Below are 15974 nucleotides of genomic sequence, written 5' to 3' on the forward strand. Positions count from 1 at the left end.
GGAGTTACAGCAGCTGTCGAGGAGGGTCTGGGAGTTACAGCAGCAGTAGAGGAATGTCTTGGAGTTACATCATCTGTCGAGGTGGGTCTGGGTGTTAAAGCAGCGGTAGAGGAGTGTCTGGGAGTTACAGCATCTGCAGAGGAGGGTCTGGGAGTTACAGCATCTGTGGAGGAGTGTCTGGGAGTTACAGCATCTGTAGAGGAGGGTCTGGGAGTTACAGCAGCTGTAGAGGAGTGTCTGGGAGTTACAGCATCTGAAGAGGAGGGTCTGGGAGTTACAGCATCTGTAGAGGAGGGTCTGGGAGTTACAGCAGTAGCGGAGGCGTGTCTGGATGTTACAGCAGCTGCAGACGAGTGTCTGGGAGTTGCAGCAGCTGTGGAGGAGGGTCTGGGAGTTCCAGCAGCTGTAGAGGGCAGTCTGGGAGTTACAGCAGCTGTGGAGGAGGGTCTGGGATTTACAGCAGCTGCAGAGGGGGAGTCTGGGAGTTACAGCAGCTGTCGAGGAGGGTCAGGGAGTTACAGCATCTGTAGAGGGCAGTCTGGGAGTTACAGCAGCTGTAGACTGGGGTCAGGGAGTTGCAGCAGCTGTGGAGGAGGGCCTGGGAGTTACAGCAGCTGTGGAGGGCAGTCTGGGAGTTACAGCAGCTGTAGAGGAGGGTCTGGGAGTTGCAGCAGCTGTAGATGAGGTTCAGGGAGTTACAGCAGATGTAGAGGAGCGTCTGGGAGTTACAGCAGCAGTAGAGGAGGATCTGGGAGTTACAGCATCTGTAGAGGAGGGTCTGGGAGTTACAGCAGTTGTAGAGGAGGTTCTGGGAGTTACAGCAGTTGTAGAGGAGGGTCTTGGAGTTACAGCAGCTCTCGAGGGCAGTCTGGGAGTTATAGCAGCTGTCGAGGAGAGTCTGGGAGTTACAGCAGCTGTAGAGGAGGGTTTGGGAATTACAGCAGCAGTGGAGGAGGGTCTGGGAGTTACAGCAGCAGTAGAGGAGGGTCTGGGAGTTACAGCCGTTGTCGAGGGGGGTCCGGGAGTTACAGCAGCAGTAGAGGAGGGTCTGGGCGTTACAGCAGCAGTAGAGGAGGGACTGGGAGTTACAGCAGCAGTAGAGGAGGGTCTGGGAGTTACAGCAGCAGTGGAGGAGGGTCTGGGCGTTACAGCCGTTGTCGAGAGGGGGTCTGGGAGTTACAGCAGCAATAGAGGAGGGTCTGGGCGTTACAGCAGCAGTAGAGGAGGGACTGGGAGTTACAGCAGCTCTAGACTGCGCTCTGGGAGATACAGCAGTTGCAGAGGAGGGTCTGGGCGTTACAGCAGCAGTAGAGGAGGGTCTGGGAGTTACAGCCGTTGTCGAGAGGGGGTCTGGGAGTTACAGCAGCAGTAGAGGAGGGTCTGGGCGTTACAGCAGCAGTAGAGGAGGGACTGGGAGTTACAGCAGCTCTAGACTGCGCTCTGGGAGATACAGCAGTTGCAGAGGAGGGTCTGGGCGTTACAGCAGCAGTAGAGGAGGGTCTGGGAGTTACAGCCGTTGTCGAGAGGGGGTCTGGGAGTTACAGCAGCAGTAGAGGAGGGTCTGGGCGTTACAGCAGCAGTAGAGGAGGGACTGGGAGTTACAGCAGCTCTAGACTGCGCTCTGGGAGATACAGCAGCAGTAGAGGAGGGTCTGGGAGTTACAGCAGTTGTAGAGGAGGGTCTTGGAGTTACAGCATCTGTAGAGGTGGGTCTGGGTGTTAAAGCAGCTGTAGAGGAGTATCTGGGAGTTACAGCAGCTGCAGAGGAGGGTCTGGGAGTTACAGCCGTTGTAGAGGGTGGTCTGGGAGTTACAGCAGCTGTCGAGGAGGGTCTGGGAGTTACAGCAGCAGTAGAGGAGTGTCTGGGAGTTACAGCATCTGTAGAGGAGGGTCTGGGAGTTACAGCAGCTGTAGAGGAGTGTCTGGGAGTTACAGCATCTGTAGAGGAGCGTCTGGGAGTTACAGCAGCTGTAGAGGAGTGTCTGGGAGTTACAGCATCTGTAGAGGAGTGTCTGGGAGTTACAGCATCTGTAGAGGAATGTCTGGGAGTTACAGCATCTGTAGAGGAGGGTCTGGGAGTTACAGCAGCTGTAGAGGAGTGTCTGGGAGTTACAGCATCTGAAGAGGAGGGTCTGGGAGTTACAGCAGCTGTAGAGGAGTGTCTGGGAGTTACAGCAGCAGTGGAGGGGGGACTGGATATTACAGCAGCTGTAGTGGAGTCTCTGGGAGTTACAGCAGTAGCGGAGGCGTGTCTGGATGTTACAGCAGCTGCAGACGAGTGTCTGGGAGTTACTGCAGCTGCAGAGTGCGGTCTGGGAGTTACATCAGCTATCGAGGAGGGTCTGGGAGTTACAGCAGCAGTAGAGGAGTGTCTGGGAGTTACAGCATCTGTCGAGGAGGGAGTGGGAGTTACAGCAGCTGTAGAGGAGTGTCTGGGAGTTACAGCATCTGTAGAGGAGCGTCTGGGAGTTACAGCAGCTGTGGAGGAGTGTCTGGGAGTTACAGCATCTGTAGAGGAGTGTCTGGGAGTTACAGCATCTGTAGAGGAATGTCTGGGAGTTACAGCATCTGTAGAGGAGGGTCTGGGAGTTACAGCAGTAGCGGAGGCGTGTCTGGATGTTACAGCAGCTGCAGACGAGTGTCTGGGAGTTGCAGCAGCTGTGGAGGAGGGTCTGGGAGTTCCAGCAGCTGTAGAGGGCAGTCTGGGAGTTACAGCAGCTGTGGAGGAGGGTCTGGGATTTACAGCAGCTGCAGAGGGGGAGTCTGGGAGTTACAGCAGCTGTCGAGGAGGGTCAGGGAGTTACAGCATCTGTAGAGGGCAGTCTGGGAGTTACAGCAGCTGTAGACTGGGGTCAGGGAGTTGCAGCAGCTGTGGAGGAGGGCCTGGGAGTTACAGCAGCTGTGGAGGGCAGTCTGGGAGTTACAGCAGCTGTAGAGGAGGGTCTGGGAGTTGCAGCAGCTGTAGATGAGGTTCAGGGAGTTACAGCAGATGTAGAGGAGCGTCTGGGAGTTACAGCAGCAGTAGAGGAGGATCTGGGAGTTACAGCATCTGTAGAGGAGGGTCTGGGAGTTACAGCAGTTGTAGAGGAGGTTCTGGGAGTTACAGCAGTTGTAGAGGAGGGTCTTGGAGTTACAGCAGCTCTCGAGGGCAGTCTGGGAGTTATAGCAGCTGTCGAGGAGAGTCTGGGAGTTACAGCAGCTGTAGAGGAGGGTTTGGGAATTACAGCAGCAGTGGAGGAGGGTCTGGGAGTTACAGCAGCAGTAGAGGAGGGTCTGGGAGTTACAGCCGTTGTCGAGGGGGGTCCGGGAGTTACAGCAGCAGTAGAGGAGGGTCTGGGCGTTACAGCAGCAGTAGAGGAGGGACTGGGAGTTACAGCAGCAGTAGAGGAGGGTCTGGGAGTTACAGCAGCAGTGGAGGAGGGTCTGGGCGTTACAGCCGTTGTCGAGAGGGGGTCTGGGAGTTACAGCAGCAATAGAGGAGGGTCTGGGCGTTACAGCAGCAGTAGAGGAGGGACTGGGAGTTACAGCAGCTCTAGACTGCGCTCTGGGAGATACAGCAGTTGCAGAGGAGGGTCTGGGCGTTACAGCAGCAGTAGAGGAGGGTCTGGGAGTTACAGCCGTTGTCGAGAGGGGGTCTGGGAGTTACAGCAGCAGTAGAGGAGGGTCTGGGCGTTACAGCAGCAGTAGAGGAGGGACTGGGAGTTACAGCAGCTCTAGACTGCGCTCTGGGAGATACAGCAGTTGCAGAGGAGGGTCTGGGCGTTACAGCAGCAGTAGAGGAGGGTCTGGGAGTTACAGCCGTTGTCGAGAGGGGGTCTGGGAGTTACAGCAGCAGTAGAGGAGGGTCTGGGCGTTACAGCAGCAGTAGAGGAGGGACTGGGAGTTACAGCAGCTCTAGACTGCGCTCTGGGAGATACAGCAGCAGTAGAGGAGGGTCTGGGAGTTACAGCAGTTGTAGAGGAGGGTCTTGGAGTTACAGCATCTGTAGAGGTGGGTCTGGGTGTTAAAGCAGCTGTAGAGGAGTATCTGGGAGTTACAGCAGCTGCAGAGGAGGGTCTGGGAGTTACAGCCGTTGTAGAGGGTGGTCTGGGAGTTACAGCAGCTGTCGAGGAGGGTCTGGGAGTTACAGCAGCAGTAGAGGAGTGTCTGGGAGTTACAGCATCTGTAGAGGAGGGTCTGGGAGTTACAGCAGCTGTAGAGGAGTGTCTGGGAGTTACAGCATCTGTAGAGGAGCGTCTGGGAGTTACAGCAGCTGTAGAGGAGTGTCTGGGAGTTACAGCATCTGTAGAGGAGTGTCTGGGAGTTACAGCATCTGTAGAGGAATGTCTGGGAGTTACAGCATCTGTAGAGGAGGGTCTGGGAGTTACAGCAGCTGTAGAGGAGTGTCTGGGAGTTACAGCATCTGAAGAGGAGGGTCTGGGAGTTACAGCAGCTGTAGAGGAGTGTCTGGGAGTTACAGCAGCAGTGGAGGGGGGACTGGATATTACAGCAGCTGTAGTGGAGTCTCTGGGAGTTACAGCAGTAGCGGAGGCGTGTCTGGATGTTACAGCAGCTGCAGACGAGTGTCTGGGAGTTACTGCAGCTGCAGAGTGCGGTCTGGGAGTTACATCAGCTATCGAGGAGGGTCTGGGAGTTACAGCAGCAGTAGAGGAGTGTCTGGGAGTTACAGCATCTGTCGAGGAGGGAGTGGGAGTTACAGCAGCTGTAGAGGAGTGTCTGGGAGTTACAGCATCTGTAGAGGAGCGTCTGGGAGTTACAGCAGCTGTGGAGGAGTGTCTGGGAGTTACAGCATCTGTAGAGGAGTGTCTGGGAGTTACAGCATCTGTAGAGGAATGTCTGGGAGTTACAGCATCTGTAGAGGAGGGTCTGGGAGTTACAGCAGTAGCGGAGGCGTGTCTGGATGTTACAGCAGCTGCAGACGAGTGTCTGGGAGTTGCAGCAGCTGTGGAGGAGGGTCTGGGAGTTCCAGCAGCTGTAGAGGGCAGTCTGGGAGTTACAGCAGCTGTGGAGGAGGGTCTGGGATTTACAGCAGCTGCAGAGGGGGAGTCTGGGAGTTACAGCAGCTGTCGAGGAGGGTCAGGGAGTTACAGCATCTGTAGAGGGCAGTCTGGGAGTTACAGCAGCTGTAGACTGGGGTCAGGGAGTTGCAGCAGCTGTGGAGGAGGGCCTGGGAGTTACAGCAGCTGTGGAGGGCAGTCTGGGAGTTACAGCAGCTGTAGAGGAGGGTCTGGGAGTTGCAGCAGCTGTAGAGGGCAGTCCGGGAGTTACAGCAGCTGTAGATGAGGTTCAGGGAGTTACAGCAGATGTAGAGGAGCGTCTGGGAGTTACAGCAGCAGTAGAGGAGGATCTGGGAGTTACAGCATCTGTCGAGGAGGGTCTGGGAGTTACAGCAGTTGTAGAGGAGGTTCTGGGAGTTACAGCAGGTGTCGAGGAGGGTCTTGGAGTTACAGCAGCTCTCGAGGGCAGTCTGGGAGTTATAGCAGCTGTAGAGGAGAGTCTGGGAGTTACAGCAGCTGTAGAGGAGGGTCTGGGAATTACAGCAGCAGTGGAGGAGGGTCTGGGAGTTACAGCAGCAGTAGAGCAGGGTCTGGGAGTTACAGCATCTGTAGAGGAGGGTCTGGGAGTTACCGCAGTTGTAGAGGAGGTTCTGGGAGTTACAGCAGTTGTAGAGGAGGGTCTTGGAGTTACAGCAGCTCTCGAGGGCAGTCTGGGAGTTATAGCAGCTGTAGAGGAGAGTCTGGGAGTTACAGCAGCAGTGGAGGAGGGTCTGGGAGTTACAGCAGTTGTAGAGGAGGGTCTTGGAGTTACAGCAGCTCTCGAGGGCAGTCTGGGAGTTACAGCAGCAGGAGAGGAGGGTCTGGGAGTTACAGCAGCAGTAGAGGAGGGTCTGGGAGTTACAGCCGTTGTCGAGGGGGGTCCGGGAGTTACAGCAGCAGTAGAGGAGGGTCTGGGCGTTACAGCAGCAGTAGAGGAGGGACTGGGAGTTACAGCAGCAGTAGAGGAGGGTCTGGGAGTTACAGCAGCAGTAGAGGAGGGTCTGGGAGTTACAGCAGCAGTAGAGGAGGGACTGGGAGTTACAGCAGATGTAGAGGAGGGTCTGGGCGTTACAACAGCAGTAGAGGAGGGTCTGGGAGTTACAGCAGCAGTAGAGGAGGGACTGGGAGTTACAGCAGCTCTCGACTGCGCTCTGGGAGATACAGCAGTTGTAGAGGAGGGTCTGGGCGTTACAGCAGCAGTAGAGGAGGGTCTGGGAGTTACAGCCGTTGTCGAGAGGGGGTCTGGGAGTTACAGCAGCAGTAGAGGAGGGTCTGGGCGTTACAGCAGCAGTAGAGGAGGGACTGGGAGTTACAGCAGCTCTCGACTGCGCTCTGGGAGATACAGCAGTTGTAGAGGAGGGTCTGGGAGTTACAGCAGCAGTCGAGGAGGGTCTGGGAGTTACAGCAGCAGTCGAGGAGGGTCTGGGAGTTACAGCAGCAGTAGAGGAGTGTCTGGGAGTTACAGCAGTTAGTAGAGGAGGGTCTGGGAGTTACAGCAGCAGTAGAGGAGGGTCTTGGAGTTACAGCATCTGTAGAGGTGGGTCTGGGTGTTAAAGCAGCTGTAGAGGAGTATCTGGGAGTTACTGCAGCTGCAGAGTGCGGTCTGTGAGTTACAGCAGCTGTCGAGGAGGGTCTGGGAGTTACAGCAGCAGTAGAGGAGTGTCTGGGAGTTACAGCATCTGTAGAGGAGGGTCTGGGAGTTACAGCAGCTGTAGAGGAGTGTCTGGGAGTTACAGCATCTGTAGAGGAGCGTCTGGGAGTTACAGCAGCTGTAGAGGAGTGTCTGGGAGTTACAGCATCTGTAGAGGAGTGTCTGGGAGTTACAGCATCTGTAGAGGAATGTCTGGGAGTTACAGCATCTGCAGAGGAGGGTCTGGGAGTTACAGCAGCTGTAGAGGAGTGTCTGGGAGTTACAGCAGCAGTGGAGGGGGGACTGGATGTTACAGCAGCTGTAGTGGAGTCTCTGGGAGTTACAGCAGTAGCGGAGGCATGTCTGGATGTTACAGCAGCTGCAGACGAGTGTCTGGGAGTTACAGCAGCTGTGGAGGAGGGTCTGGGAGTTCCAGCAGCTGTAGAGGGCAGTCTGGGAGTTACAGCATCTGTGGAGGGGCGTCAGGGAGTTACAGCAGCTGTAGTGGGGGTGTCTGGGGGTTACAGCAGCTTTGGAGGAGGGTCTGGGATTTACAGCAGCTGCAGAGGGGGAGTCTGGGAGTTACAGCAGCTGTAGAGGAGGGTCAGGGAGTTACAGCATCTGTAGAGGGCAGTCTGGGAGTTACAGCAGCTGTAGACTGGGGTCAGGGAGTTACAGCAGCTGTGGAGGAGGGACTGGGAGTTACAGCAGCTGTGGAGGGCAGTCTGGGAGTTACAGCAGCTGTAGACGAGGGTCTGGGAGTTACAGCATCTGTAGAGGGCAGTCTGGGAGTAACAGCATCTGGAGAGGAGGGTCAGGGAATTACAGCAACTGTAGAGGAGAGTCTGGGAGTAACAGCATCTGTAGAGGATGGTCTGGGAGTTACAGCAGCTGTAGAGGGCAGTCTGGGAGTAACAGCATCTGTAGAGGAGGGTCAGGAAGTTACAGCAGCTGTAGAGGGCAGTCTGGGAGTAACAGCATCTGTAGAGGAGGATCTGGGAGTTACAGCAGCTGTAGACGGGGGTCAGGGAGTTACAGCAGCTGTAGAGGGCAGTCTGGGAGTTACAACAGCTGTCGAGGAGGGTCAGGGAGTTACAGCAGCTGTGGAGGAGGGTCTGGGAGTTACAGCAGCTGTAGACGGGGGTCAGGGAGTTACAGCAGCTGTAGAGGGGGTGTCTGGGAGTTACAGCAGCTTTGGAGGAGGGTCTGGGAGTTACAGCAGCTGTTGAGGGCCGTCTGGGAGTGACAGCATCTGTAGAGGAGGGTCTGGGAGTTACAGCAGCTGTAGACGGGGGTCAGGGAGTTACAGCAGCTGTCAAGGGCAGTCTGGGAGTTACAGCAGCTGTCGTAGAGGGTCTGGGAGTTACAACAGCTGTAGAGGAGTGTCTGGGAGTTACAGCAGCTGTAGACGGGGGTCAGGGAGTTACAGCAGCAGTTCAGGAGGGTCTGGGAGTTCCAGCAGCTGTAGAGGAGGGTCTGGGAGTTACAGCATCTGTAGAAGAGGGTCTGGGAGTTACAGCATCTGTAGAGGAGGGTCTGGGAGTTTCGGCAGCAGTAGAGGAGGGTTTGGGAGTTACAGCAGCTGTGGAGGAGTCTCTGGGAGTTGCAGCGTCTGCAGAGGAGGAACTGGGAGTTAAAGCAGTAGTAGAGGGGGGTCTGGGAGTTACAGCAGCTGTAGAGGAGGGTCGTGGAGTTACAACATATGTAGAGGGGGGTCTGAGAGTTACAGCAGTTGTAGAGGAGTGTCTGGGAGTTACAGCATCTGTAGAGGGGTGTCTGGGAGTTACAGCAGCTGTGGAGGAGGTTCTGGGAGTTACAGCAGATGTAGAGGAGCGTCTGGGAGTTACAGCAGCAGTAGAGGAGGATCTGGGAGTTACAGCATCTGTAGAGGAGGGTCTGGGAGTTACAGCATTTGTAGAGGAGGTTCTGGGAGTTACAGCAGTTGTAGAGGAGGGTCTTGGAGTTACAGCAGCTCTCGAGGGCAGTCTGGGAGTTATAGCAGCTGTAGAGGAGAGTCTGGGAGTTACAGCAGCTGTAGAGGAGGGTCTGGGAATTACAGCAGCAGTAGAGGAGAGTCTGGGAGTTACAGCAGCAGTGGAGGAGGGTCTGGGAGTTACAGCAGCAGTAGAGCAGGGTCTGAGAGTTACAGTAGTTGTAGTGGAGGGTCTGGGAGTTACAGCAGCAGTAGAGGAGGGTCCGGGAGTTACAGCAGCAGTAGAGGAGGGTCTGGGCGTTACAGCAGCAGTAGAGGAGGGACTGGGAGTTACAGCAGCAGTAGAGGAGGGTCTGGGAGTAACAGCAGCAGTGGAGGAGGGTCTGGGAGTTACAGCAGCAGTAGAGCAGGGTCTGAGAGTTACAGTAGTTGTAGTGGAGGGTCTGGGAGTTACAGCAGCAGTAGAGGAGGGTCCGGGAGTTACAGCAGCAGTAGAGGAGGGTCTGGGCGTTACAGCAGCAGTAGAGGAGGGACTGGGAGTTACAGCAGCAGTAGAGGAGGGTCTGGGAGTAACAGCAGCAGTGGAGGAGGGTCTGGGAGTTACAGCATCTGTTGAGGGCAGTCTGGGATTTACAGCAGCAGTAGAGGAGGGTCCGGGAGTTACAGCAGCAGTAGAGGAGGGTCTGGGCGTTACAGCAGCAGTAGAGGAGGGACTGGGAGTTACAGCAGCAGTAGAGGAGGGTCTGGGAGTAACAGCAGCAGTGGAGGAGGGTCTGGGAGTTACAGCAGCAGAAGAGGAGGGTAGGGAGTTACAGCAGTTGTAGAGGAGGGTCTGGGAGTTACAGCAGTTGTAGAGGAGTGTCTGGGAGTTACAGCAGCAGTAGAGGAGGTTCTGGGATTTACAGCAGTTGTAGAGGAGTGTCTGGGAGTTACAGCAGTTGTAGAGGAGTGTATGGGAGTTACAGCAGTTGTCGAGGACGGTCTGGGGGTGACAGCAACAGCAGAGGAGGGTCTGGGTGTTACAGCAGCAGTAGAGAAGGGTAGGGAGTTACAGCAGCAGTAGAGGAGGTTCTGGGAGTTGCAGCAGCAGTAGAGGTGGGTCTGGAATTATAGCAGTTGTAGAGGAGGGTAGGGAGTTAAAGCAGTTGTAGAGGAGGGTCTGGGAGTTACAGCATCTGTTGAGGGCAGTCTGGGATTTACAGCAGCAGTAGAGGAGGGTCTGGGAGTTACAGCAGTCGTAGAGGAGTGTCTGGGAGTTAGAGCAGGTGTAGAGTAGGGTCTGGGAGTTACAGCAGCTGTAGAGGAGGGTCTGGGAGTTACAGCAGGTGCAGAGTATGGTCTGGGAATTACAGCAGTTGTCGAGGAAGGTCTGTGCGTTACAGCAGCTGTAGAGGAGGGTCTGGGAGTTACAGCAGCAGTAGAGGAGGGTCTGGGAGTTTAAGCAGTTGTCGAGGGGGGTCTGGGAATTACAGCAGCAGTAGAGGAGGGTCTGGGAGTTAAAGCAGTTGTAGAGGAGGGTCTGGGAGTTACAGCAGTTGTAGAGGAGGGTCTGGGAGTTACAGCAGCTGTAGAGGAGGGTTAGGGAGTTACAGCAGCAGTAGAGGAGAGTCTGGGAGTTACAGCAGCAGTAGAGGAGGGTCTGGGAGTTACAGCAGCTGTAGAGGAGGGTTAGGGAGTTACAGCAGCAGCAGAGGAGAGACTGGGAGTTACAGCAGCAGTAGAGGAGGGTCTGGGAGTTACAGCAGTTGTAGAGGAGTGTCTGGGAGAGACAGCAGCAGTGGAGGAGTGTCTGGGAGTTACAGCAGTTGTAGAGGGGGGTCTGGGAGTGACAGCAGCAGTAGAGGCGGGTCTGGGAGTTACAGCAGCAGTAGAGTGGGGTCTGGGAGTTACAGCATCAGTGGAGGTGTGTCTGGGAGTTACAGCAGTTGTAGAGGAGGATCTGGGACTTACAGCAGTTGCAGAGGAGTGTCTGGGTGTTCCAGCAGCAGTAGAAGAGGGTCTGGGAGTTACTTCAGCAGTAGAGGAGGGTCTGGGAGTTACAGCAGTTGTAGAGGAGGGTCTGGGAGTTACAGCAGTTGTAGAGGAGCGTCTGGGAGTTACCGCAGTTGCAGAGGTGGGTGTGGGAGTAACAGCAGCAGTAGAGGGGGGTCGGGGAGTTACAGCAGTTGTAGAGGAGGGTCTGGGAGTTACAGCATCTGTCGAGGGCAGTCTGGGGGTTACAGCAGCTGTAGAGGAGTGTAGGGAGTTGCAGCAGTTGTAGAGGAGGGTCTGGGAGTTGCAGCATCTGTCGAGGGCAGTCTGGGAGTTACGGCAGATGTCGCGGAGTGTCTGGGATTTACAGCAGCAGTAGAGGAGGGTCTGGGACTTACAGCAGTTGTAGAGGAGGGTATGGGAGTTACAGCAGTTGTAGAGGAGGGTCTGGGAGTTACAGCAGCTGTAGAGGAGGGTCTGGGATTTACAGCAGCAGTAGAGGAGGGTCTGGGACTTACAGCAGTTGCAGAGGAGTGTCTGGGAGTTACAGCAGTTGTAGAGGATGGTCTGGGAGTTACAGCGTGTGAAGAGCAGGGTCTGGGAGTTACAGCAGCAGCAGAGGAGGGTCTGGATGTTACAGCAGCGGTAGAGAAGGGTAGGGAGTTACAGCAGTAGTAGAGGAGGTTCTGGGAGTTGCAGCAGCAGTAGAGGAGAGTCTGGGAGTTGCAGCAGTTGTAGAGGAGGGTAGGGACTTACAGCAGCAGCAGAGGAGGGTAGGGAGTTACAGCAGCAGTAGAGGAGGTTCTGGGAGTTACAGCAGCAGTAGAGGTGGGTCTGGGAGGTACAGCAGGTGTAGAGGAGGGTCTGGGAGTTACAGCAGTTGTAGAGGAGGGTCTGGGAGTTACAGCAGTTGCAGAGGTGGGTCTGGGAGTTATAGCAGTTGTCGAGGAGGGTCTGGGATTTACAGCAGCAGGAGAGGAGAGTCTGGGAGTTGCAGCAGTTGTAGAGGAGGGTAGGGAGTTACAGCAGCAGTAGAGGAGGGTAGGGAGTTACAGCAGCAGTAGAGGTGGGTCTGGGAGTTACATCATCTGTCGAGGGCAGTCTGGGAGTTACAGCAGCTGTAGAGGAGTGTCTGGGATTTACAGCAGCAGTAGAGGAGGGTCTGGGAGTTACAGCAGTTGTAGAGGAGGTTCTGGGAGTTACAGCAGTTGTAGAGGAGGGTCTGGGAGTTACAGCAGCTGTAGAGGAGGGTCTGGGAGTTCCAGCAGCAGTAGAGGAGGGTCTGGGAGTTACAGCAGTTGTGGAGGAGTGTCTGGGAGATACAGCAGCAGTGGAGGAGTGTCTGGGAGTTACAGCAGTTGGAGAGGGGGGTCTGGGAGTGACAGCAGCAGTAGAGGCGGGTCTGGGAGTTACAGCAGTTGTAGAGGAGTATCTGGGACTTACAGCAGTTGTAGAGGAGGGTCTGGGAGTTACAGCAGTTGTACAGGAGGGTCTGGGAGTTACAGCAGCTGTAGAGGAGGGTCTGGGAGTTCCAGCAGCAGTAGAGGAGGGTCTGGGAGTTACAGCAGTTGTGGAGGAGTGTCTGGGAGATACAGCAGCAGTGGAGGAGTGTCTGGGAGTTACAGCAGTTGTAGAGGGGGGTCTGGGAGTGACAGCAGCAGTTGAGGCGGGTCTGGGAGTTACAGCAGTTGCAGAGTGGGGTCTAGGAGTTACAGCATCAGTGGAGGAGTGTCTGGGAGTTACAGCAGTTGTAGAGGAGGTTCTGGGACTTACAGCAGTTGCAGAGGATTGTCTGGGTGTTCCAGGAGCAGTAGAAGAGGGTCTGGGAGTTACTTCAGCAGTAGAGGAGGGTCTGGGAGTTACAGCAGTTGTAGAGGAGGGTCTGGGAGTTACAGCAGTTGTAGAGGAGCGTCTGGGAGTTACCTCAGTTGCAGAGGTGGGTGTGGGAGTAACAGCAGCAGTAGAGGGGGGTCGGGGAGTTACAGCAGTTGTAGAGGAGGTTCTGGGAGTTACAGCATCTGTCGAGGGCAGTCTGGGAGTTACAGCAGCTGTAGAGGAGTGTAGGGAGTTGCAGCAGTTGTAGAGGAGGGTCTGGGAGTTACAGCATCTGTCGAGGGCAGTCTGGGAGTTACGGCAGATGTCGAGGAGTGTCTGGGATTTACAGCAGCAGTAGAGGTGGGTCTGGGAGTTACAGCAGGTGTAGAGGAGGGTCTGGGAGTTACAGCAGTTGTAGAGGAGGGTCTGGGAGTTGCAGCAGTTGCAGAGGTGGGTCTGGGAGTTATAGCAGTTGTCGAGGAGGGTCTGGGATTTACAGCAGCAGTAGAGGAGAGTCTGGGAGTTGCAGCAGTTGTAGAGGAGGGTAGGGAGTTACAGCAGCAGTAGAGGAGGGTAGGGAGTTACAGCAGCAGTAGAGGTGGGTCTGGGAGTTACATCATCTGTCGAGGGCAGTCTGGGAGTTACAGCAGCTGTAGAGGAGTGTCTGGGATTTACAGCAGCAGTAGAGGAGGGTCTGGGAGTTACAGCAGTTGTAGAGGAGGTTCTGGGAGTTACAGCAGTTGTAGAGGAGGGTCTGGGAGTTACAGCAGCTGTAGAGGAGGGTCTGGGAGTTCCAGCAGCAGTAGAGGAGGGTCTGGGAGTTACAGCAGTTGTGGAGGAGTGTCTGGGAGATACAGCAGCAGTGGAGGAGTGTCTGGGAGTTACAGCAGTTGGAGAGGGGGGTCTGGGAGTGACAGCAGCAGTAGAGGCGGGTCTGGGAGTTACAGCAGTTGTAGAGGAGTATCTGGGAGTTACAGCAGTTGTAGAGGAGGGTCTGGGAGTTACAGCAGTTGTAGAGGAGGGTCTGGGAGTTACAGCAGCTGTAGAGGAGGGTCTGGGAGTTCCAGCAGCAGTAGAGGAGGGTCTGGGAGTTACAGCAGTTGTGGAGGAGTGTCTGGGAGATACAGCAGCAGTGGAGGAGTGTCTGGGAGTTACAGCAGTTGTAGAGGGGGGTCTGCGAGTGACAGCAGCAGTAGAGGCGGGTCTGGGAGTTACAGCAGTTGCAGAGTGGGGTCTAGGAGTTACAGCATCAGTGGAGGAGTGTCTGGGAGTTACAGCAGTTGTAGAGGAGGTTCTGGGACTTACAGCAGTTGCAGAGGATTGTCTGGGTGTTCCAGGAGCAGTAGAAGAGGGTCTGGGAGTTACTTCAGCAGTAGAGGAGGGTCTGGGAGTTACAGCAGTTGTAGAGGAGGGTCTGGGAGTTACAGCAGTTGTAGAGGAGCGTCTGGGAGTTACCTCAGTTGCAGAGGTGGGTGTGGGAGTAACAGCAGCAGTAGAGGGGGGTCGGGGAGTTACAGCAGTTGTAGAGGAGGTTCTGGGAGTTACAGCATCTGTCGAGGGCAGTCTGGGAGTTACAGCAGCTGTAGAGGAGTGTAGGGAGTTGCAGCAGTTGTAGAGGAGGGTCTGGGAGTTACAGCATCTGTCGAGGGCAGTCTGGGAGTTACGGCAGATGTCGAGGAGTGTCTGGGATTTACAGCAGCAGTAGAGGAGGGTCTGGGACTTACAGCAGTTGTAGAGGAGGGTCTGGGAGTTACAGCAGCTGTAGAGGAGGGTCTGGGAGTTACGGCAGCTGTAGAGGAGGGTCTGGGAGTTACGGCAGCTGTAGAGGAGGGTCTGGGATTTACAGCAGCAGTAGAGGAGGGTCTGGGACTTACAGCAGTTGCAGAGGAGTGTCTGGGAGTTACAGCAGTTGTAGAGGACGGTCTGGGAGTTACAGCGTGTGAAGAGCAGGGTCTGGGAGTTACCGCAGCAGCAGAGGAGGGTCTGGATGTTACAGCAGCAATAGAGAAGGGTAGGGAGTTACAGCAGCTGTAGAGGAGGTTCTGGGAGTTGCAGCAGCAGTAGAGGGGAGTCTGGGAGTTGCAGCAGTTGTAGAGGAGAGTAGGGACTTACAGCAGCAGTAGAGGAGGGTAGGGAGTTACAGCAGCAGTAGAGGAGGTTCTGGGAGTTACAGCAGCAGTAGAGGTGGGTCTGGGAGTTACAGCAGTTGTAGAGGAGGGTCTGGGAGTTACAGCAGTTGTAGAGGAGGGTCTGGGAGTTACAGCAGTTGTAGAGGTGGGTCTGGGAGTTATAGCAGTTGTCGAGAAGGGTCTGGGATTTACAGCAGCAGTAGAGGAGACTCTGGGAGTTGCAGCAGTTGTAGAGGAGGGTAGGGAGTTACAGCAGCAGTAGAGGACGGTAGGGAGTTACAGCAGCAGTCGAGGTGGGTCTGGGAGTTACATCATCTGTCGATGCCAGTCTGGGAGTTACAGCAGCTGTATAGGAGTGTCTGGGATTTACAGCAGCACTAGAGGAGGGTCTGGGAGTTACAGCAGTTGTAGAGGAGGGTCAGGGAGTTACAGCAGTTGTAGAGGAGGGTCTGGGAGTTACAGCAGTTGTAGAGGAGTGTCTGGGAGTTTCAGCAGTTGTAGAGGAGTATCTGGGAGTTACAGCAGTTGTAGAGGAGGGTCTGGGAGTTACAGCAGTTGTAGAGGAGGGTCTGGGAGTTACAGCAGCTGTAGAGGAGGGTCTGGGAGTTACAGCAGCAGTAGAGGAGGGTCTGGGAGTTACAGCAGTTGTGGAGGAGTGTCTGGGAGATACAGCAGCAGTGGAGGAGTGTCTGGGAATTACAGCAGTTGTAGAGGGGGATCTGGGAGTTACAGCAGCAGTAGAGGTGGGTCTGGGAGTTACAGAAGCAGCAGAGTGTGCTCTGGGAGTTACAGCATCAGTGGAGGAGTGTCTGGGAGTTACAGCAGTTGTAGAGGAGGTTCTGGGAGTTACAGCAGTTGCAGAGGAGTGTCTGGGTGTTCCAGCAGCAGTAGAAGAGGGTCTGGGAGTTACTTCAGCAGTAGAGGAGGGTCTGGGAGTTACAGCAGTTGTAGAGGAGGGTCTGGGAGTTACAGCAGTTGTAGAGGAGGGTCTGGGAGTTACAGCAGTTGTAGAGGGGGGTCTGGGAGTTACAGCAGCAGTAGAGGAGGGTCTGGGAGTTTAAGCAGTTGTCGAGGGGGGTCTGGGAGTTACAGCAGCAGTAGAGGAGGGTCTGGGAGTTAAAGCAGTTGTAGAGGAGGGTCTGGGAGTTTCAGCAGCTGCAGAGGAGGGTCTCGGATTTAGAACAGTTGTAGATGAGGGTCTGGGAGTTACAGCAGTTGTCGAGGAGTGTCTGGGAGTTACAGCAGTTGTAGAGGAGGGTCTGGGAGTTACAGCAGCGGTAGAGGAGTGTCTGGGAGTTACAGCAGTTGTAGAGGAGGGTCTGGGAGTTACAGCAGTTGTAGAGGAGGGTCTGGGAGTTACAGCAGTTGTAGAGGAGGGTCTGGGAGTTACAGCAGCTGTAGAGGAGGGTCTGGGAGTTCCAGCAGCAGTAGAGGAGGGTCTGGGAGTTACAGCAGTTGTGG

General features: G+C 55.4%; 1 protein-coding gene across 1 annotated transcript in view; it reads left to right on the top strand.

Annotated features, from left to right (window-relative positions):
* The first annotated feature begins 53 nt into the window (after positions 1-53).
* Positions 54-15974, top strand: part of LOC137384157 (mucin-19-like) — a 58958-nt gene continuing 43037 nt past the window's right edge. Inside the window, exon 1 of the mRNA XM_068057758.1 lies at positions 54-81. Within this exon, the coding sequence (XP_067913859.1) occupies positions 54-81 (28 nt within the window). The remainder of the gene's footprint in view (positions 82-15974) is intronic.

This window comes from Heterodontus francisci, chromosome 26, assembly GCF_036365525.1.
Source record: "Heterodontus francisci isolate sHetFra1 chromosome 26, sHetFra1.hap1, whole genome shotgun sequence".
Taxonomy (NCBI): domain Eukaryota; kingdom Metazoa; phylum Chordata; class Chondrichthyes; order Heterodontiformes; family Heterodontidae; genus Heterodontus; species Heterodontus francisci.